The sequence below is a fragment of the Meleagris gallopavo genome, chromosome 1, assembly GCF_000146605.3.
Source record: "Meleagris gallopavo isolate NT-WF06-2002-E0010 breed Aviagen turkey brand Nicholas breeding stock chromosome 1, Turkey_5.1, whole genome shotgun sequence".
Lineage (NCBI taxonomy): Eukaryota > Metazoa > Chordata > Aves > Galliformes > Phasianidae > Meleagris > Meleagris gallopavo.
In genome coordinates, this window is record NC_015011.2 from 19684395 (window position 1) to 19708483 (window position 24089).

At 39.6% G+C, this 24089-nt stretch overlaps 1 protein-coding gene across 2 annotated transcripts in view; it reads right to left on the reverse strand.

Moving 5' to 3' along the window:
• Positions 1–245: 245 nt before the first annotated feature.
• The window catches only part of PLXNB2 (plexin B2), a 237336-nt gene continuing 213492 nt past the window's right edge, over positions 246–24089 (reverse strand). For both annotated transcript variants that reach the window (XM_010706204.2, XM_010706211.3), the window contains 13 exons: positions 23612–23793; positions 22773–22839; positions 22515–22661; positions 19658–19814; positions 18488–18588; positions 17558–17642; positions 11390–11544; positions 9625–9785; positions 8899–9046; positions 8319–8383; positions 7538–7613; positions 5542–5616; positions 246–2102 (listed from right to left, as the gene is read on the reverse strand). In XM_010706204.2, the coding sequence (XP_010704506.1) occupies positions 1998–2102; positions 5542–5616; positions 7538–7613; positions 8319–8383; positions 8899–9046; positions 9625–9785; positions 11390–11544; positions 17558–17642; positions 18488–18588; positions 19658–19814; positions 22515–22661; positions 22773–22839; positions 23612–23793 (1524 nt within the window). In that variant the 3' untranslated portion in view covers positions 246–1997. The remainder of the gene's footprint in view (positions 2103–5541; positions 5617–7537; positions 7614–8318; positions 8384–8898; positions 9047–9624; positions 9786–11389; positions 11545–17557; positions 17643–18487; positions 18589–19657; positions 19815–22514; positions 22662–22772; positions 22840–23611; positions 23794–24089) is intronic.

Here is a 24089-nt window from a genome sequence, read left to right on the forward strand (position 1 = left end):
TCAGGCAGGAAGACGCCTTGCTATGGGATGCTGGAACACATCCTCTCTTCTCAAGAGGACTCTCATTTTTCAGAGCAAATGCCCATACGAGGAGCGTGATGTCAGCCACACCATCTGTGGGACACATCGTGCTCATCCATTACCAACCGCAGACTGACGGGCGCTGCTGCTCCATCAGCCCCAGCGGAAGCATTACAAACCCAGCAGCCACCCCCCAGTTTCAGTAATGATCCCGTGACACTTTGTGGAAAAAAAACCAACATTGTATTTGATTTACAATTAACAGGATTTACAAATAATGACAAAGAAACAGATTAGCCATGAAATTAAGATGCTTTTGTTGATGAAGAAGTAGCTGGCAAAGCAGCTTTATGTAGCAGTCATGTACCTCAGTCCTACACGGTGTACAATAACTTACAGCCCAGGCAAGGTCAGGAACAGTAACACGCAAATGCAACAAGTCGAGTACAAAAACAAACAAACAAAAGCCCTCTCAGCCCGCTGGACTGGCATTGGTGAGGCTTCCCATTTCTGTAGCTGGTGGGAAGATCCACTGACAAATACCAGGAAGCTTTCCGAAAAGAAAAAAACCAAATCAGCCAACGGTAGAACCGACCTTATGGCCACACGGCAGCCTGGGTCAGCGGCCGAGGCTGGTGGTGGGTGCTGGGCAGGGCAGGGAGTGAACTCACACTGATGGCAGCGCTTCCCTAAAATGCTACTTCACTGCCAATGCTGGCGAGACAAAAGGGAACGAAGATCTCTGATGTGCAATACAGCAATTGAAGAAGGCGTACCGAGCTTTTGGATTTGTACGTAGCTTACATACATTGTAAGCACACACTTCCCACTAGTGATTTCAACTGTCTTTGCTATGGGTTGATGGTGTTGTTTGATCAGATGCAGAATTCCAAGGCTCAAAACTGAGTGGTTTTCAACACGTGGGCATACAGGTTTTCCAATATCGTACTAGTATTTTACATCACAAATACAATAAAAACAAGTGATGGTAATTCTAGGACAGTTCCAAATAAAAAAATCATCAGAACCATTCTAAAATAAGATATTATACATAATCAGATCATGTTAAACAACACACTCTCGGCAAGCGGCTAATTACAAGCATTCTGCTGGTCATGGTTTTCACACAAAAGTCATTCAATAGCACATAAATATTTCTTTTTCTGATCTGCTTCTTTTTACAAAACCATTCATCAGATTCACAGAATTAGTACAAGTAAGGCACATTAGCATATATCATTAAACTCACATTGATAACAAAGGGTTGTGAAGATTTAAGGACTAATTCTCCTTTGCGGTGATTTCTGAACCAAAAGAGACCCTCTATCAGAAGAACCCTCCTCACAGCCACGGCATCACTGTCACTTCCATTGCAGCCAACCGTGCTGGGCGCAGTACTGTGCTTTACTGTGGGCATAAATAATTAACCCAAGAACTGTGTGTGGCAGCAAAACCCATTGGCAGATCTCATGGAGAAATTGGACACGTTGTTTACTACGTTCATTATGAGCACAGACGAAGTTTTGGAGCTACGTGGAAGTCAATTTCCAGTTATCAAAATAAAAGGGGATATTGCATGGTTCTCTGAATATGCTGTTATTTTCCTAGTACAAATATTGCTTAAAATATAAAGGATGCTATAATATTGAGTTTACTTGCATAATGAATTCTAAATGCTGATGTCTTAGATTCTATGCAATTAACTGAACTACAGACTTGCCTTCCTCCACCCCCCACCCTGCCCCCAGCCAAAGGATTCTCCTTCCCACAGAAGATTCATTTACACACAACACAGCTTTTAATTAGAAGCATAATTTACAGTAAAAATTTTTTACATTACACCTCTGCTATCAAAAAAACATGAAATCTTTCATTTAAAGTTGTAATTACACATTAAAAAATAGAACACTATTTCCTTAACAGGAAGAATGAATTTGAACATCTTCAGATCAGATTTCTTTATTGCGGCTTTCGAGTCAAAGGTCAGTCACTTTATTCTCTAACGCAGCTGCTATTTGCTGTAAACGGAAGGCGAGCTGCATTTTTTGTGCAGCTGGATCCTCTTCAAGTGCATTTATAATCTGGAAGAAATAAACACAGAATGTTTAGAATCCTTTAGCTTAAAATATACGACGCCGTTCCCAGACCGAGTGTTTGACACTGCTTTGGTTTCCAAGCCTTTTGCATTCACCTGGTGCTGGAGATAAGGTCCTTCTATGGGTCCCACATTCTGTTCTACACACGAAGACAGTAAAAGTGCCAGCCTCCAGTATTTTATCTAAGTTACCACGATGTTTTGCATTATGCTGGGATCCAAGAAAATTAATAGATAGCACTTTATCTTTTGAAATACTGGATTGCAAGGCGGAGCAGGCAGCGGGAGAAACATCAGAAACACTGCCTTTACAGCCAGTTAAGAGTTTTACTTGCAGAGCACCCTACGAGGCTTGAGGGTCATCTACCAGCAGTAATTAAAGCTCTCTCCCTTTGGCTTTGGCTATGAGCGGTTCCTGGGTGGCACAGGCGAGGGCAGTTCCAAGCGTTGGCAGTCTGTGAGCAGTGAGAGGAAGGAGATGGGCCGTCACAGTGCTGTGGAGCTGCCAGCCCCCCCTTTGCTTCTCCAGGTAGAGCTGAGCACCACACGGCTCAGGAAGCACAGAGCCCACCTGAGCTGCGGCCCTCACAGCCCCCGCCGTATGGACTGTGTGCAGGAAGGGTATGTGCAGGAAGGCCCGACGCCAAGACACAAGGGATTTCAAAATGAGAGCTCGAAAAGGTCAGCTGTTATGAGAAGGTTTTTCTTCAAATAGAGTTTTTAAGGGCTTCTCGAGATCAAATTTCAAAGGTTTTGAAAGGTTTTCATTCCTACCATCCTTTAGGGAAACTCTTCCACCAACTATTAGATTTCTCCATTAGGGGAATGCACGGTATGGCAAAACTGTTCTTTTTCTACAGCCGGCTTTATTAATAAAAGTCAGCCGCTGTCAGCAGGCAGACACCTTTAGCTGTGTTTAAATACTACCTAAGTTGGCAAATATAAGGGCTGGAGAAATAGAGTCTGCTTGTCACTACCTGCGGTTCCTGCTGCTTCGTGTGCTTTATTGACAATGGAGATTAATGCAGTCAGTTTCAATCCAGCTAATAATTTCCCTTTTGAGGACTGGTATGGCATTAGAGTTTCAAACACTGGAGCAAATTTGTTTAGAAATCATTATTTTAATGGATTTGTTTTCAAAGCGTGAAAACATTTTTACAAGACAGAGTTAATAAACTCTTATTACGGTATTTAAATAGGGCCTAATTTAATTTGATATTGTTCCCCTAATTTAAACATTTACACCTAGCTGTAACGCCTCAAATCGAGACTAAATAATTCATGATTATCTCTGCTGGTGAATATAACCTTCACATAAATGTGGACAATTAGAGCTTACCCACTTAGTCACTGTCAAGCCCTGCAGAGATGCGCAGGGTGCAGCGCGTGCTGCAGCCGCTGCTTCAGCAACAAAGATAAGGGCTGTTGCAAAATGTTCCAATTTATGCAAATTAAAGCATTTTTATGGAAAATAAATAAGCTCAATTAATTTTCCTGAATAGTTCTTGACGTATTATCTCCCTAACTCTGAATTAGCAGCCTTTTGATCAGAGGCATCTCGTTGTTGTACAGTGATGTATGCAAAAGAAAGGGCTGCAGCTCTGCTTTGTTGTTTGCTGCCTCGCCCCTGATAACCTCCAACTGATGGCTGAGCAGAGAGTAGGCGTCATCTGTGCTGGCCTCCAAATTGGAGAATCCCAAAACCATGGCAGGGAGCAGGGACAAGGGAGTGTGGCAGAAGCAGGGCTTTATGATTCATCTGTCACACAGGTTTCTTGGGTGTATCCATAAAAGGTCAGGCCACAGAGATCATAGAATGACTTGGGTTGGAAGGACCTCAAAGCCCACCCAGCCCCGGCCCCTTCCATGGGCAGGCTGCCACCCACCAGCTCAGGCTGCCCAGGGCCCCATCCAACCTGGTGTGGAACACCTCCAGGGATGGGACACTCACAGCTTCTCTAGGCAACTTGTGCCAGTGCCTCACCACCCTCTGAGTAAAAAATTTCTTCCTGATACCTAATCTAAACCTCTTTTAATTTAAAATCACTATCCCTTCTCCTCTAATACACTTCCTTCAGGCACCAAAAGGCTGCTATCGGGACACCCTGAAGCCTGCTCTTCTCCAAGCCAAATGACCCCAACTCTCTCAGCCTGCCTTCATGGAAGAGATGCTCCAGTCTCTGATCATCTTTATGGCCCTCTTCTGGACCTACTCCAGCAGGTCCATATCCTTATATTAGGGTCTCCAAAGCTGACCGCAGTACTGCAGGTGGGCTTTTATGAGCGCAGAGCATAGGAGCAGAATCACCTCACTTTCCCTGCTGGCCACCACTCTTCTGATGCAGTCCAGCATACAAGTCATCTTTTTCCAGATATTCTGGAATATGTTGAAAATAAGTTTACTCAGCTCTGGGGATATGTAAATCAAAGCCATTAAGTTTGTCAGTGAATCTCCAAGCACTTTTCCTACTAACCCCATTGCAAGATGTCTCAAGATGAGCTGGTTCTCCTTGCTTATGTCTGTTTTAAAGCTGTAGGAAGCAGCTGCAATGAAGCTGGGTATGAGACTTGCTGCCTTTTGTGCTATATTTAAGTGAAAACAAGAACTGTGCTGAGGTGCAAGACAAATTGAAGCGAGCTCATATGTGCTGCACTTCCTTTTTTTTTTTGATTCAGCATCTGTTCTTACTCGCTTTGATTTAATTCTGAGAGTTTTCTGGAGGCATTCATTTCCATGGAAACCTTTGGATAAAAGTTTCCTTCTCTCTTTTTGTTTTCAGATTAAATTTGGAGAGCCATAGCCACAGTCCAGCGGCACTGGGATATTCTTTGTCCCCCTTTCCTCAGGGCCTGAAGAATCCAAGAAACACTTTGGACTGAATCTGTGAGCCTCCTTTTGAATCTGACTATTCTCAGCAGTTCTGCTGCAGTTTACCTTGGGCAGGCACTTCATTTGGCAAGGCAAATTGGGAGCAGCAGGACACATGGAGGTTCTAAGTGCAGCTTAACTAATGAAAGAGGCACTGTCCCATTCCTAGAAACAAAACAAGTTTAATGGATTGTTCCTAATAGAAAAAAACTAATGGCTTAAAACCTGACAAAGGCTCTGACGATGGCTTTTTGCTTGGTGACATTCTTATTTCCTAATTCTTGGAATTTGGATGGTAGAACTGAAGAGAAAGGATTTTTAAATCTATTTTTCTTTCAGATCTCATTAAGCAATCACTGACAAAGTCAGATACCCCATAGTGAAACTTCATTTCTAAGAACATACCCTAGAGCAATGTAATTTCCAAGGAACATGTCTGACCACAGAGTTGGAGCTTTCTGTTCAACACTGCTTTTACCTCATTATCCAGGGAAAGTTAGCCTTTATAACTTTTTATTGTTATTATACGTAAAAGAAAAGAAACCCCACTTCTTACCTCATCATAGTATTTGTTAGTGTACTGGTAGAGTTGGTGTAGAGCCACAAGCGTGTTTAAGGAATCAGTATGTGCCTGTTAAACAACACACATGAGCAGCAAATGTCAAAATTGCATCACAGACAGTTGAAAGTTATGCACACATGTGACTGTTGGATACAGCAGACAGTCCCGTTTTCAAATTCAAATTCAAGTTCTGCATCTTTTACCTCCTGCTAAGTGGAGGAAAAAGGAGTGAAAAAACTTTAGTCTGGTGATTTTGAGATCTAGATTTTCCCACTGTTGTTTTTCCAGCCTGTCTGCAGCTCCAACACAGGATGTGGAAAATATTTTGAACTTTGTCAAACCACAGATTACAGCTGTAACATCTGTTAAGAGCATGGGTATGTGTAACTAAGGTGTTCAGTAATCTATGTACTGCTGAAATACCACACGTTGGTTTTGTCACCGCTGTGTTTGTTTGAAATCATTTCTTCAGCTCTTTACAACTATTTGTAGTAGTTCACACCTCACTACAAGAAAGGTGTAACTCATCAAGAGAGCAAATGCATGTACATTTGGAAAAAGCCATTTGAGTCTTGAAGATGGAAAGAAGAGAGACAGAAAGGTAAAGAGAAAGGGACTTTAAAATGAAGCAAGAATTATCCCTTCCATTACCTCTCCCTTCATTATCCTCATGACATTTAACTTACACAGTGACTGCCCTCTACCTGTACTAAACAAATGCTTTTCATTCACATGTATAGAATTCAAGCCTCTTGAATTGTAGAGACTTTAGATTTTTAAACCTGTTAAGAAAATAAAGAATGGCAAAAAAGTTTCTGGCATAAATGAGTATCCAAGCCATAAAGCAGCAGAGGAACATCCATCTTTTCTTACCCTACAAAGTCACTTCCAGAGCTGGTCAAAATTTGCAACGTTCTGTCAGTCTTTTCACACTTACTTTTATCATAATTTATAGTGTAATTAGAAATGATCAGCACATGCTGATTTTAAAACGTTCTTCTGAACTTACTTTTAATTACCATTTTTAAAATAAATAAAATGAACTGGAAAATGAAATGTCACCACATGTGAGCTTTGCAGTGACTGACAGAAAATAGAAACATTCTCCTGAGAATGATCTGCAAAATGCTAGGTCCTAAGGGCATTGAAATAAACAAACCACAAGAATCCCCACATTTCTTTATATCAGTAAGACTCTTGAAATAACATAAGCGAGTAAACAAACCAGTCACAGTATCTCTTTCAGATTGGCAAGGGTTTCTGCAGGTTCTCTGAGTTGAATCAAGTGCTTTGAAAGCACGGGCCTGGTCTAGCTAAGCTGAGCAACATAGCAGACAGGCTTTTGCAAGAATGAAGCAGATTTTGCTCCCTTAATCTCCAATTGGAGCCCGCAGCTAGCAACCAACCTCCTCTGCTCTCCTCCATTACAGGTAGCACCAGAGAGCCTATACTGTGAAAAGAAAAAGTGCAAATCAAGCAAGCTCATGATGAGCTTCTTGTGTGTAAAGTAAAAATATTGCCTTCATATAGACAGCACTAAAATGTGCTGTACTTAACGTATGCAAATTCCCTTTCATTTCTGGAGTCAAATTCTTGATGTGGTAACACTCTGAACCCAGTCACTACTTGTTATGTACTTGTCATCAGTATAGTCAATGCTAAAAATCACCTATGTGCTACAAAGAGAAAATACCTTTCAACAGTGTTGTAATTTTTCCACAACAGATGTGAAAAAATCCAAACGCTCTGCAATGGCATCTAAATCACTCAAAGAGATTTGTATGATAACCATTCTTGATTCCATTCACTAATCGACACTTCAAAAAGCCCAAATGCACTACACCAAGCAGGAGTTTTTCAAAGAGATATGAAGTAGCTCATTTGATGCTTAAATACACAAAACCCCCACTTGTCGAGTTAGGACGAGAAGACAAAAACAGTGCAATACTTGGCTTCAATTTCAGGACAAGGAAACTGAATTCATCCTTACCCTAGAGATTTCTGCTAGATGGGTATTCATATCTTGATCACTAACCGGTACCATCTGACGAATACCTTTGTAGTAACTGCAACAAATGAAAACAAATTTTCACTTAGATGAAATACAGTGTGGTTTCCTGGTAATTCTGTATTTTGATTTCGCAATTACTTTAAACAGCTTTCCTAATAGTGCAGATGTTCTACCACAACAGACCAGTGACTCACTTAGTTCCTCAATTTCCCAGCAGTCATTAGTACTTGATACCCCTGTAAGAAAGGCAAATTGCACCTGCTTGCACAGGGCCATAGCACAGGACAGGAATCCACTTATTACCCCGATGATGATTCTCTGAGGTCTTAAAACTTCTGAAGTAACCATTTAATAAGAGTTGTGTTAGAATTCCCAAATCAGTAATTGAATGAAGTCAGAGACTGGATAGAAATAATGCTTTTGTGAAAATGTTTTTAGGATTTGATTCCTACTCAGTTATGGAAGTGCAGCACTGGTTAGACAGATCAGTGGGTAAGAACAGTCATCATGGAGAACAGCACTGTGTTCTCCCCAAATAACTCTATCCATCTGTTGCACTGGGTCACAATGACACTTCATTTCAATGCTGTGAACACTGCTGCCAAGGAAATGTTTTAACATTCAGGTGTAAAATTTTTAACATTTGACTGCTGACTTTGCCTCAGCATTCACTTTTCGTGTTACTGAGTGTATTTGCAAGGCTCTATTTGCAAAACTCTAACAATCTCTGCATCAACATGAAAAGTCTCTTTATACTTACTCTTCCACCATTTTCTTATAATTAGAGATCTCTTTCGCATAAAGTAATTTATTACTTGGAGAATCCTGAAAAAAATCACAATTAAACTTGGTTGATTTATGAACCACTCTGAGAGGCAACATGAAGTCAAGAACCTACGGTCAAGCCTTTCTAATCATGTGCACTTGAGCTTTGCAGATTTTAACATTCCAATGCCTATTATTAACATTATTGATCATTATGAACATTTACTTTGATACACGAGGAGACTGTCTTTAAATACAGCATTATTGTTGGGTTTGACAAATATATCACTGGAAGATGATTTTAAATTATGGTGGACATGAAATAATCAGTTCTTAAACTTGCTTTTTTTAAAAGCAGTTGATACCTTCTGCTTTTTAGGACTATCAGTTGGCAGACTACACAGTAACAATGACAGGCTCACCAACTTGCTAAGTGGTGAAATGCTAACTTCATTATAAAACTAGAAGGAAACTATCACTGCTGTATCTTTTCAGAGAATTGGTATTGTCTAGGACAACGCCCTGTGTTTTGTCAGGCATGAATGTAGTCAGGATGTAGAATGCAAATTACTTACTCTGCTTAATTTGTGCTCTGTTCTTGTGCAAGCATCCATGAAAGTCTGTGCAATGACTGACAAGGAAGCATCCACTACTTCATGAACGTGAACATCAAAAATGAAGTGGGGATTTTTCAGTATGTTTACCCAGAATCTAAGAGGCAAGCTGTGAAGAAAGGAAAAAGGTAAAAAAAAAGAATCTTCTGCACAATAAATGTTCTACAACAAACAAGTCACATGGAATTAAATATGGTTTTTGCATTTTGATCTCCTCACTACTCTGAAACTTAATTTTATATTTCAACAACTACACACTCTGTCTTTTGTCTACTTTCCATGTCTGGAAACAAAGCCTTTACGACTCTGGCAGAAAAATAAGAAAAGCTTATTGGAGAAGAATCCTGAGTGTCCCAGAACAGCAAGAGGAGATGGCTGTGTGTTTAGAGAAACTACCTGACCAACATTTTCTTAGATTTTGTGCACTGACAGGCAACTCTGGTCCCTTTTGCCTTTTGCTTTCCTCTTCTCTGAGGAAAGATGAAAAGCAAAGAAATAAATCTGCCTACTACTCTCCCGTAGGTAGGTGACTTTCATTTTTACAACTTGTAGACATGGAATCCTTTTGATCATATTAGCTCAATTTAAATGATTCTGAGAATTACAAATGAGATTTACTTTGATTTGTGGTGATAGTGCCAGCACATGCCTGGCAATTACACTCCCATTTCCCTACTGTATTTATACCTGTTTGTTTTCCAGATGTGAATGGTATCTTCATCCTTGATGTCATGTTTTTCTGCTTGTTCATCAAGAAAGTCAAAGAAGTATTTCACAGCTGGTGGCACTACATGGTTTGAGTTGAGCACACTATGAAAGAAGTCATCTACAAACTGCTGAAGTGTTCCCTAAAAGTGAATAAAAAAAAATTTTGCATTACAGGCCTCGGCGCCATCCTTTAATGCAGTTGCAGTTACTGAAGGCCCTCAATTCTGAGCGCTGATGCTGTCCAATGACAAAAACTCCTTAATGCAATGAACTTGCAAACAGCTCAAACAGTAAAGACCTTCTAGAGAACAATTTTATGCTGTAGTCTAAAGGCTGATTTAATCAGCTATTGTTTGGTTAACACAGAAAGCTGTGCTTTCTGCCTGACAGAAATACAGCAGAACCCAGTAGCTAAGTATACAAAAGATACACAGTTCAAGGTCATTGTACACGTAAAAATAGTTAGCAATTTTCTAATTGTTTTGCAGCTTCCCACCTCCATTTTCTCAGACTCCAGAGCATCATGTACCAGTAAAACAATTTTAGATACAGACTGGGAAGAAAAAGTACCATTTGTCTTGCTATGAAAAGCACTCGTGTCTCATCAGATGTCCAGTTTTACAAGCTCTACCAAGTGTGAGGGGTGAAGCATCCCTAGGGGGCTGCACTACTGACTGGATCCTTGCACCTGCCTGGACCTTACAGACTATCACTTCTGAGACTGTCCCTGTGTTTTAGAGAAGACCTTGTTGAGGCCACATGTAGTATCTCCTCAGTCAGCCAGTTGGCCCTAGAGACATGGAAGAAGGGTTGCATCCTCTCTTTCTTCATCACTCCAGCTGCCACACCCAGGGCAGGGCAGGGATGGGAAAAGGGAGTGATGATCTCTAAAGCCTCATGCTGGCCATGTAGGCAGGGAAGACACATCAACAGTTCTGGAGCTGCAAGAGTACCTGTGATCCCAACCACTCACCATCTCTGTGGGAGTCAGTAAAACTCCAGACTGACAACAATCTACAAAACTGGCTGTTGAGAATAGAAAAGGGGTGGCCGCAAAGTGTATGTTAACAAACAGAGGGATACATGCATTTTGCTAGCCCCAAGTCACTATCATCCATAACATCCATAGACTTTCCATCATGTTCACTTTGCCACTTGGCCTTAGTTGGAGTCAGGTTGCTCCCATTTTCACAAAGAATTGGGTGTAGCAGTCATTAAATACATTATCCCAAGTTCCTTCGGTAGGGAGGAATGCTTAGTTCAATTATCTTGGTTGTGATTCATTCTGTAATATAAGCACTAAAAACAGTCTAAAAGGACTATCACTATTTGAAAAGTTTTTTACTATTTTTTCTAGATTAAACTGCAGCACTGGAAACAAAAAGAACAGGGAAACAAATGGCTCTGGAGCAGTACATAAAGCATTTTGTTCAAAATAAAATCCAGCAGAATATTGTCTAAACAGGTGGCATAGAAGAGAACATCCATCTTTGTCTTGCAAGAAAAATTCTCATTTAACTAACTCAGAATTATAGTTCTCAGCTTTCTCATGGACTTAAAATTTTTCCCAGTAACATTCTTGAGGGCATATTAATCACCTGAAGCTCTGAACACAGCCTGTATGTACATGACATGGATATTGAAAATTTCAGCTGAAAGCATGACTAATACTTGCATCACTTTCTTCAGCAGTACATCAAAATCTCTAGAAGCACTGTGTAGCAGTGCAACATCTGACCCTTACCTTCACAGAGAGAAGTCTTGTCAGGTAGATTTCTGTAATAGCTTTGGTTCTCTCTTTTTCTTTCACACTGCCTCTCTTCGATTTGCTTTCATCAATTTCATCTACTGGCCGGACGAGGTGCCAGACCTTATTTTCATCTTCCAGAAGCGCATGCCCTAGAAACAGTAATTGCAATAATTACAAGAAAATCTCCCTCAGAAGTAATATTGAAAATGGTCATGCACATCAGTAATTATAAGATCCTTGCAGTCTATCCTTGGCTTATCTTTCTTTTTGTCAAGAGGATCCAGTGTACTTGGTTCCCCTCTAACAGTCCAAGTACTAAATTTTCAGTAATACATAACTGAAAGAGTAACACTGAAGTAGGAGGGCATGACCTTTAGCAGACAGAAGTAACAACTGCAGGCAGCAAATTCAAAATTCATTAGAATAAGATTTTTTTAAATGTTTCCCACATCAAGTCTGCTGCCATATATCAGAAACAGGAATAAGCACCTGGATGTTTATGACATACCCATGGCTTGGCCATGCATATGGACCTTAAGCACAGTTCAATTACCAACAATATGTGAATACTCAGATAACCTCCTTCTGCTTGAGAATCTTTTGTTAAGAGTGAGATACAATACCAACTGCGAGTTTAAACTTGCAATTAATAGTCCTTGAAAAAGATTCAGCATCACAAACTTAGCTTCAAATCTCCTGTTTTTACTTGTCCTTCCTTTAAATCCTGAACTTTGAGTTAATATTTCTGCATGGTATAGAACCAAAAATCAATGGTGCTTTTCCAGTGGAGGTTACTGAATCTGCATTTTAAATCATTGGTGTCTTAGAAATGTGAAAGTTATTCTTCCTGTAAAAATAGTGATTCAGCTCTGTTACACAAACTATTTTGTAATACTGCCAAGTTTTATGCTTTAATATATGTGTATAATGTAAATGAATTACAGTCACAGCAGAAAATATCAGTTTCTAATTGCATGATTTTTGTCCTTTCAAACTGTTGGCAATAATAGTTTTTAACTAAGTTCTGCAACAACTACATCAAATTTATCAGATGAATCTTAAATGAATGTTAAATATTTTATATCAGAGAGAAAATGAGATTAATATGTAATCTGGCAAAGCCGATGTTTCTACGTGAATCCTAGCATCTATTTTATATATTCTCATGAAAAGTATTAGCTATGCAGCCTTCTTGTGCCTTTACTTCTTTATGACCAGATGGATCTTTTAGCCAAGTGAAAATTGGACAGTTAATACTGTTGTCCTTTGGAAGTTCTTCATTTCAGCTGGAAGTTCACATGCATGAAATAAGAAAGCAGAAAAAGCTCTCATTTTATTTTGAAGTAGTTGAGTAGTTGTGAGTTCACAATTGATACCACTCACAGTAATTGTTTGTCAGTGCAGTAATATCTGTTGATGGGCCTGAAGTTTGGCTTCTCTTTTGCAGTGCCTGTTATTTACTCTTGTAAAGAAATAGATGAAATCACACACAGAAGAACTATGTTGGTTGCTACACTTCTACTTCCCCCTCTGATTCAAAGGAATACATCCTCTTTGCTCTCATAATGGTGCATAGCCTGATTTTGCTTTGGAATGAAGAGAACACACAAAAGGGGATTCCACTGAGATTTCTTGCCCTTGCATATGGCTTAATCCAGCATGTGTTTGTTCAGCAACAACAGAATCAGCTACTAGAGAAGTAGTAGTTATTTCACAGGAAAGTAGGGCTTAAAGAGAACACAGCTCAACCGGATGAACTTCTGCAATGCAAAAATCCCACTTCATTGCTAAAAATAGCAGCCAGAAAGAGGAAGAGAAATGCAAAACAGGGGCAATGAGACATATTAGCAGTATGGTTGCTAAGAGGAGATCACACTTTTGGGAGATAACACTTTCCCTACTGGAAAGCTAGGAGGTGAAGAAAGTGAAACACAGGGGGGAACACTGTCTTTTTTGGTTGTAGCAGCCTTGTGATGCAACAAACCATAAGTGGGGAGAGGACTGTGCCCACAGGGTCAACTGCCTTCCCCCCTGAAGACTTCTTCTTGGCCCTTGTGAATTCTTTGGCCAGTACAGAATGGAATGAATCTGATGGAGAGCTGGTAGAGGCAAGCGAGCCACTGACCGCCAGCACAGCCTCCCCCCACTGCACGACTCACAGTGAGCTCGCCCCAACCTCTCCTGGGAATGCAACACTTCAAGGAAGGGCTGGCCTACACACATCTGCTCATCAGCATTTCTGATCTGCAGCCCTCTGGCTATTCTAAAGCAGAATAACTGAAAAAAAAAAAATCTAAAAACACCCAACCACCAAAAAACACAAAACAGCCCCCACAGTAAATTTTCAACAGAACATTCTGTTTTGGCTTATAGCTCTGTATAGAAATTCTAGCACAAAATCATCAGAACCATTGTCCATCTTAATACAAATTAGTAATTGCATTTATTATCTCCAGAAGCAAAGAATTCTGCATTCAATTTGTCAGAACCACCAGCTTCCAGTGTCTTCCTGCTAGAAGCTGTGAATCAAAAGCAGCATGGAAGCAATGCCAGGTTTGAGAGCAACATCTCTGAACATGGTTTTACATTTTCGTTCTGTGCAAAGCCTCTTGCTTTGGCAGACAGTCAATGGCTTCAGCTGACATTGCTCAATGCAAAAGGTGCAAGTTAATGAGACTGGATAAAAGGAAAACCACATCGTCACAAGGCTTATTCATAGAGCAGGGATAGGATTTCTATTTATTCCAACCTCGTAAATCCCTGACTGTGTCATATAAATGTGTGTGTGGGAGGGCAAGCCTCTGATCCTCTCCTCTGCGTTTTATACACTTAGCATCTCACAAGTCACTGTCACTGTCAGCGTCTCTCCCTTTGCACTAGTTCTATAATGAGAGAACAAGTTGGCACCAGCTAGCTCTGAAGACCCTTAGGGACTAAAGAAAATGGGCTAGCCTGGCATGAAATGCTATCTTCCCAAATTTGTACATCACCACTGCACGAGACAGGGTGCGGAGAAGAAACAAGGTGGAAGCTGTCTTCATTCCATGCTTTGGGATCTGAGCTGTCTCTACATATTTTTTCTCTCATGTATGAGAGCCCTTATGTGACAGCATTGTCCCCAGAAGCCTGCTTCTCCTTTACAATTTAGAACAGCTAAGGAGTACACCCTGGAATGCTGATCGTGTGTGTACAAAGAGCTTCACAGTACTGAATCATAGCTGAAGACATAATTGCAGAGAAAGAGAAAAGAAGAAGGGGGGAAGGGTGGAAAGAAGGAAGGGAGGAAGGAAAAGAAAAACTCTTGGTCTGGTCCTTAGCTGTTTGCCATAAAGATGTGGGGAGGATGGAAGACTGGGAACCCAGAGTTGGAGACTGAACACATCTCAGCATTAAGAAAGCAAAGCAAGCTGAGCACACACTGTCTCCACTCACTAGTCTACTCCACTTCTTCAGAGTGGAGGTGATTACTGCCTCAGCAGTTACCTCAGCAATCAGTGCAACTAATCTGAAGAGGGACTAGGATTGTTCTCCTTGGCTTGCTGCACTTCATCACCCTTTGCATGAAACTGAATGTTTCATAGAGTGAATACCAGCAGAGGTATTGGACGAACATTCAAGGATGCTGGATAAAGTCTCAACAGGAAGTATCCAGGAGGAAAGAGTAAAAGGTAAGTGGCAAGTAATTCTGCCTGTTCTGCTCTCTTGGTCAACACTGAACACGAATGAAATGGAAGTTGGCACACTTTTGTTAAATAGTAATAATACACGTTGAGCTATCAATGAGAGTCATCTTGAAAAACGTATGTTCCTGGTATATTATTTCCAATCTGTCTGATTGCCAAACTGTTGGAAGCCACGAAATCTAAGATCACTACATTTGTGTAAAGGAATGAAACTGCTAGGTGAAGCAATGGCTTTTAAAATCAGTGCTAGACTGAAAAGCATATCAAATAGTTTCATGGAAGGAATAATGATCTCAACAATTATCAGTCTATACATCTAACACTCGTGTACAGTAACTGAATATAAGGATAAAAATAAGAGAAACAGAACATCTGAAATTTAAAAGAATCACATGACAAAGAATATTAACTCACAAGTAAATACTTCCATTAATATCACTGCGCATTTTAGGCTAGAGTGGATGTTGTCTGTCAAGAAGTTTAGAAATGAAGGAAATTGGTCTATAGAGCATACCCACACAGGAAGGTAAAAGCTTTAGAAGACGGGTTCCAAGCTACCACGTCATCTCTTACACAGAGAAGTCCAACATACTGTATCAGGCAGCAGCATTAGAATTAACTTTATGTAACATACATTATTGCATATGTAACTGCATAAATAACATGAAAGAGAGGAAAATTTAAAAGGTAAGTCCTGACAGTAGCTGGCAATGGACTGCAACCCTTGAAACAAAGGAATGATAGAAATTTTAAGAGATAGTATGTAGGAATTAACAAAATCAGCCAACACATTCTGGAAAAACCAAATGAACGTAGCTGGTGAAATATCTCTTGCCATGGTAGAGAGACACAAACTATGAATGTACAGAGAGTAGTCTGCAAGGCAGTGCAGTTGTAAGAAATGCAATACAGAAATTACATCAGATCTGTTCTATCATGGAGCAGAGGAGCTGGTCTCTCCTGTGGTTCATCTATAAAGGTGCATTCAATTCTCAGTTCAGTAAGTGGAAGAAATTTTGAAAGTATGAAGAAAGGAGAATCTTTTTCTTAAAAAATTGAAACATTTTGGCTGCAGATATAATGGCATTAAGAAACAAAATGGAAATGTTTGCTAAGAGCACTTTCTATTAAGCTGGGATATAGTCTTACCTAATTATAATTAAAACTCCATTATTTCAGGCTTTCATAACTAGGATGAAGGAAACCACTGCAAGTGTACAGAAAGTAGCACAAAACAAATAAGCCCTATATAGGCTGGTAGGGAATATAAGGCAGTGGAAACAAGGATGTGCCACCTGGGAAGAATACAGGGATGCTGTTCAAACATGCAGAGATGGGATCAGGAAAGCCAACGCACAAATGGAACTGAACTTGGATGTTAAAACAACAAGAAGGGTTCAATAGGTACATTGGCCAGAAGAGACAGGCCAAAGAGAGCGTACCATATCAGGTAAACAAGAACTGGATACAACAGATATGGAGAAGGTTGAGGTTGATGGAGAAGGTTGAACTCTATGAGCTCTTCCCCTCAGTCTTCACTGGCAGCCAGGATTCTCCTATTTCTCACATCCCTGAATCTCACATTCTTGAACCTGTTGGCGGGAACTAGGGGAGTAAATTCCTCCCCACTGTGAGGACAGAGTAAGTCTGACACTGCCTAATGAGACTGAACATGTGCAAGTCCATGGGGCTGGATGACATGCATTTCAGGGTCTAGAGGGATCTGGCTGATGTGGTTGCCAAGCCACTCTCCATCATATTTGAAAAGTCATACCTGTCAAGTGAAGCCCCTAGTGACTGGAAAAGAGGGAAACATCACTCCTATTTACAAGAAAGGGAAGATGGAGGAACTACAGGCCAGTGAGTCTCACCTCTGTGCCTGGGAAGATCATTCAACAGATCCTCCTAGAAGACATGTTAAGGCATATGTGGGATGAGCAGGTGATCTGAAACAGTCAGCATGGCTTCACCAAGACTTGTTCAGTCTGAAGAAGAGAAGGCTGCAGGGAGACCTCATTACAGTCATTCAATATTCAAAGGGAGATCATAAACAGGAGGGAAATGAACTTCTTACACTGGTAGATAGTGATAGGACAAGGGGGGGGAATGTTTTTAAACTAAAAGAGGGAAGATTTAGATTAGATATTGGGGAAAGTTTTTCACTGAGGGGGTGATGAGATGCTGAAACAGGATGCCCAGAGGTTTGTGGACACTCTCTCCCTGGAAGTGTTCTAGGCCAGTTTGGAGGGCCCCCTGGGCAATGTGATCTAGTACTTGATGTAGCAGTTGGCAAGCCTGCCTGTGGTGGTGGGGTTGAAACTTAGTAATTCTTGAGATCCTTTCCAACTCAAGCTATTCTATGATTCTACAATCTTGCTCCATATACACTCAATAGACACTACCAAGATCACCATCACCATCTCTGTGTAAGTTTGGCTTCCAAACATTTTGGGAGGTAGAGAAGCCCCAAAATACTTACTTTCCCCTGGGACATCTTGCTGACTATCCTCTGGCTGCTGGGAAATTCCCATTTTTGATAAGATGAGTGTGGCACCATCTCGGACCTTTGAAGATACAAACATAGGGTTGTTATGCAAAAGAATAAAACAAGGCTGAACTTTTTTCTTAACAGATAAACTGTGGTTTCTGTAATCTTTTGTTAGAAATCTGGACCTGATTTCTATCAAAAGAAATCTGATAAATGCTGCCCTACAAAGGCTTATTGGGCAACTGGATCTGTCATTCAGAGCAGACTGCCCTCCATTTTGTTGCATAATAGATTGCATCAACACATCCTCAGATTAATCAAAATACTAGAAGCACATCCAAGACATCAGTAGTTCATCTGTCCAGTGTGAAGGCCCTTTGTGCAAAAATAGATTTTATTGTGAAGAATCACACCTGTATCTTTTCTGAGAGAAAACTAACTTCTAGCTTTCCTAAAAAGGATACCTGTTGTTACAAGAGGACAAATAAAATACAAAGAAAGATAAGTGGATTGCAAGTGTTAGTGTGCCCAGCACAAAACCTAACAGACTGTACAGAACACCAACATCTGCTCTCTTGACTAGGCTGTTGAACAAGACAGATCAACCCAAAATCTATTTATCAGCAGAGCAAGAATAAGGATAATTCTCAAGGGTAGGAAGTTGTAAAGGAAATAAAAGAAAATATGAATACAAGACCCAGCAAAGGCACAGGGATCTTTGGAATGTTGAAAGGAGAATTTAGGCAATATGTCTAGACCTAGCCTTTCATGCTCTCAGGTTTTTACAGTCTAGACCCAGAGGTAGTTTTTCTTTTTATTCTTTACACAGAACAGAAGTTCCTCTACAAACAAATAAAGATTTTATTTATTACTAGAGAACAATTAACAGATGTGAACAACTGCTCTGAAACACCTCCTTACATTATAATGCATCAGTGTGTTGATACGTTTCCATCTGCCATCTCTTTGGGACGTTAAATCCAAGTCTGAGAGGATCTGTGCAGTAGAACCTGGACGCCACTCTAAGGTGTAATTAAAATGAGAAAAAAACAAACTGTTTTAACCACATGCAAATACAACTACTCCAAGAATGTTTAAATTTAGAGAACCTCTGACGCATTGTGGAATATTAAAAGAGGTAATTTGACATGTCATGATGTGCATTATTTCTTGGTTTCTAGTTTGGCCTTTATTAGAGAAGTTTGCACAATTTATTCCCAACCATGCACATAATTTCTGATTATTTTCCATGGAAAGTCAGAGAATCACAGAATGCCAGGGAGTGGAAGGGACCTGGAAAGATCATCTAGTCCAGTCCGCCTACCAGAGCAGTAACACCTAGATTAGGTCAAATTCCTTTGCGTAGAATACTACTAATATATATAATAAGAACCACTGTCAGTCCAAAATAGAGGAGTAAGACTTTCTGTGGATCAGAAAAACCATTCTTAGTTAATTTACCAGTATCTTCTCAAGAGTAAAAATTACATCCTCTACTTTCAAATTAAGGCAGTAATGAGGATATTGCAAAACTTCTTAAATAGATCTTCTACTATGAGATTACTAAGCCTTTTAGGTCAGACTTTTTTTTTTCAGAAGAGAACAGCAATTCTGAAAGCCTTCGAAGATGATGATTTTCATAGGTTGGGTGGCTCATCATCTTTTAAAAGTGAAATTCCTCTAAGTTATAATTTTTTTGAACAATCATAAGATCAAAATTGGTACCAGTTTCTGAAACTGCATCATTACTTTTCCATCAGCTAATTGTCCATGCTGTCATTATCACATTAATTAGTACCTGCGATACTGTCAGACGTGAATACATTTGTGCTAACAGTCATTAACAGGCTCTTTACACACTAATGACAGTAGACAAAAACTTTAAGAATCATGAAAAAGAACTCTATAAGAAAGCATTAATTTTAAATGCATATTAAGATTGTGGTGAAATGTGGTATATTTGCATCCAGCTAAACATAAATTCAACTTTTTCTTCGTGTTGCTTTTGTAGGAATTTTTGGCAATGTGGAAAAGTCAAAATCACAAAGCACGTTTCATCAACTCTATATAGGATCACAAGCAGCAACCTACCAAGAGCTACACTGTCAGCTTTTGGCCACTGAGAACACGGCAGATTTCGATAGACTTGGTCTATTATCTTTTCCTTTACTTGTGATATGGTATCACAGTTCAGCACTTTCACAGGTGTAGAATCAGTTCCTCCATCTTGTACATACACATTTACTGTCTGTGAAAGAAAGAATGTATACAGTTACTACGACAAATCAGTGCTTAAATTACCTGTAAATCTGGTTTACTAGATAGTTTAAATGCAAGCAAAATTTAAATAAAATAAAAAATTTAAATAAATAAAAATTTCATTGTTCAATGATTACTGCACAATAATACATATTTGCAATGAGACTATAGATTATTTCAGAGATCCTTCACTATTATGCAGTCAGCAGCTCTTTTAAAACTTCTTCCCACTATGATAAAATAAAAAAGCTGCAGAATAGATTTGCTTATGTGCAATATGATACCATTATCAAATCCTGGGAAATTATTATTTTTTAAATAAAGGAGAGGCACAAGAACAAAGCAGCTGGAGCACTGGCTAGCTACAGGCTTCTCTTGTGGCCTGATAACTTAGGACACAAGAAGCACAAGTAACACAGTGTCTAAACTTAATGTGTTACCACCACCTGAACTGCACTTTTTTGAACTCCTAGAATACAGCACACTTTTGTCCTCCTTTACGCTGTCTTCATAGATCGGGTTTTACCTCTCAAGCTGAGCAGGCTAAGCCAGTACATATGTGATCTAACATGCTCAGATGATGAGTAGTGATTTGTCCATTCCCATAACTTTATCTCCTGTGACCAGCTGCTCACTAGACATATATAAATACACAGACACATATATCTGTATATATAAAAGCCATATACAACAGCTCTGATGTTCCAAGACTTTATTTATTGCTCACTATTGTCACAATAACCATAATAGCTCCAGGAAGTATACCTAAGTAGTTTATAATAGTTCTAAAATATTACTGTTTTCTGATAGCACTGACATGTTTTTTTTTATGTTAAAGCGAATCTCTTGAAAGCCTGTAATTTGTTAAATCTAGGGGCATTTTTTTAGAAGTATCTTCATTATACACGTCAGTTTCAACACAGATAGAAGTAAATGAGAAAATGATGGCCAGTAAACCTCCGTGGGAGGAAAAAATACCCAAAACAAACAGACGTTGTAGCAAACCTCTTTCTTTCAGTATCCAAATCAGTACAACACCACGTCTTTGTGGAGCTTTTGCTGGTCAGGAAGCTTTGGAGGCCAGGCATGTCACAAGACCAGCCAGCGATCCTACGCATCTCATCTGGTCCTGCCAACCATGACACCTGAATTTATCACCACGAGCCTCAGAAATGAACTTGCATGGTTGGTATTTTTATTGCGCGAAGAAAAACTATGCCATACGGCAGTGAAATTAAACATGATTGCACTGTCCCTTGGCAGAACTCTCAAACTAATCATGAGATTTCACCTTCCTTTTCCTATTAGCTTTATGGTAATTAGACATGATTTGCTGCTGGTTCAGTATGCAGCATGTCAGTGTAACCAGTGATGCAAAACAGACTCAGCTTTTAAATAAGAACAATCAGAGCGCAGACAACTGCTCCGTACCGTACTCTCCCACCACATCTCACTTTCCAGCAGAAGTGAACTAATTAACTCATGCTTTAACTGACCTCGGTGGATGAGTGCTCCCTAACTGTTCTCTGTTACCACAACATTGTCATTATCATGCCGAAGGTTCCCAATCATTTAAAGCAGTGCTTCATAGTCTTTTATCACACATATATCTGTATATATCTCATTATCTTACACGCGCACACACACATACAAGAGAATTGTTCTATGTGAAATTTGTGAATCTGGACCAAATACTGCTACTATACAATGTCGTAGTGTTTAACATCTAAATATGCTTGTTCTGCCCACATCTGATTACATACACAAATTTTCTGCTGTTGCACTGCATTAATCTAGCTTAATTATAGGCATCAGATTTTTATGAAAAGAAACTGACTGAATAACAAATTGCTGCTATGAAGTCTTGCATGATGCACAGTGCAAATACATTTTCTTCACCATACACAAGAGAAAATGGAAACAGTGGAAACAGCACCGTCACTTAGTGCAGTTCTCTGAGTGATACTTTCAGCTCAGATATTAACACAAAAACACAGCTAATTCCCAACATAGCAACTGAACTTAAAATATTCATTCTTGGTCAGCACTCCCTTTTCCTGCAGGCAGTCTGGGTAATAGTCGAGTGACTCTGTGAGTGAAAGTCCTACGGCAATCTCCTCACATCAGCCCTCCCATCAGCATCCCTTCAGAATACGCAAACAGAGTTAATAAAGCTTTTGGTTAAGTTTCTCTTTTGACCCTGCAGATATGTCACTGCATCTTTCTCAGTTGGAGACAACCACAAATGACTGCTAACATGTCAATAAAAGAGGAATCGGAGATGAAAAAAATTTTTCTGACAAGAAGAAATCAAAAGCGAGAGAAACAACCTGAAGTTCAAGCGCAATGTTAGTGAAAGAATTTAACAAAAATCAATCACAAGTTAATTTAGATGGAAAAAGGGAAGGAGGTAAATACCACAGCCACTCTTCAGGCAGACCTTGAAAAATATGGAAGGGATTTACCGAAGTGAATTCCATAGTGGTAGGACTGGTATATTTAACGCTTAGAAAATAGATTATAACTCTACTCTCCTGCTTGGAGACTTGCAGACCATCTACAGCATTGCCCCTGACCAGAATTTCTGTGCAGATCATAGTAGTTCAGAAAGTATGTACAGCCTTAACACTACACATCTTCATTATAATAGGAAAGTACTTTTATAACATATTAACCATGCTCTGCTTACCAATTGTGTGTACTCTACATCATCTCCTAGTAAGCCTGTGTCATTCAGTGTATACTTGGCTTTCTTCAGTACAGCATCCACTGGACCTTTTTCTACCTGGTGTTTGATGGCTTTGAACAATTTGTAAAGAGGCTCCCCAGCATTGTCCTGTTAAAAGGAAATAAAGCAAAATAAACAAAAATGAAAGATATACTCAATGCAGCATGTTTAAGTATTATTGATGAAAAAACCCCAAAGGCAACAGATTTCAGCTCTTACCTTGAGGTACTGATATAAACAAATAGACATCCAGTTAGACAACATTCTCTCAACAACTGTTTCAGATCTAAAAAAAAAAATACAATGCCAAGTAAGTTAACGGCACTTAATGACAAAGTTCCAAAGAAAAATGTTGCTTGAAATATAATATTTTTTACATGCTTAACTGCAGGCACTCTCCTAATGCAATGATTTCCCTACAGAGTCTTGAGAGCATGTACTTGCTTTATGATAAGTGCTTTGTATTGCTCATCATTCCCGAGTACCTTCAGCTCATTACTAAAAAGCACAGTCTTTATGCAAAATCTTAAACTGTGTCTATGCTGTAAGAAGAGCTAAAAAATTAACCCAGAAGTGAACATACTGCAAAAGCAACTCTACAAATTACAAAGCACGTGTGCACAGCAGGGCCTTCTGTAATGGATTTGAGATAACAGGAGGGTTAAAAACATTAGTGCAAGCCTTCATCGAATGCATAATGAAAGCTGATTATGTGTGCTCATTACGGAGATGACGTGTGGTATAAATGCTAGATAATTTGGAATAAAATCAGATTAAAAAGTAAATGAAATGTTCATTATTGTATTTTGAAGTAAGGTAGATGCTTCAGCAATCTTGATACCGATTCTATGTCACAGCAATTTGAATAAGGAAATCTGTTGCCAGCAGTCCAGCTTTTGCCTTCTGGCTATTTCTGGTGAAGTTGTCTTCCTAGTATGCTTGGCTGAGGGTGTTTCTGACTTCCACAGATAGCTGGTGTTTTAATACAGTCATGTTGCAAAAGAAGTACATTTTCAGGAAAACAGAGAGCAAAAGAACAATATAACAATCATTCAAACCTTCTTAGCATCAGCTTTGGGTTTTTGGCCACCACGTACTGCTCCATCAGTTCTAAGAACAGCGTCCTCATGATGTCAGTGTAGTATTCTAGTTTTCCATGTAAAGCGACTGTCAGTAAAGATGCAAAATACACTTTAGCTCGAGCAGAGAACTCCCTTTGGTTTTCCAGCGTGTGAATAAACTGAAATAGAAAGCAAATGGAAAAGCAGGTCAGTTGACATTTTTGTGAAGAACCTCAACACTTGTCTGTGTTAAGAAGATGACAGTAACCTAAACAGTAATCTAAACACAACATGGAAAAGTTTTCAGAAGTCTGAAAAAAACTACTTGTAAGAATATGTTCCCTATCATTTGGTTTTAGATACACCTGCTAATCCAAGGAATGCTGATGTATTTTAACTGAAGCCTTATGCAAAAAGGATGCTTTAATAAGAAAGGAAGGAAGGAAGGAAGGAAGGAAGGAAGGAAGGAAGGAAG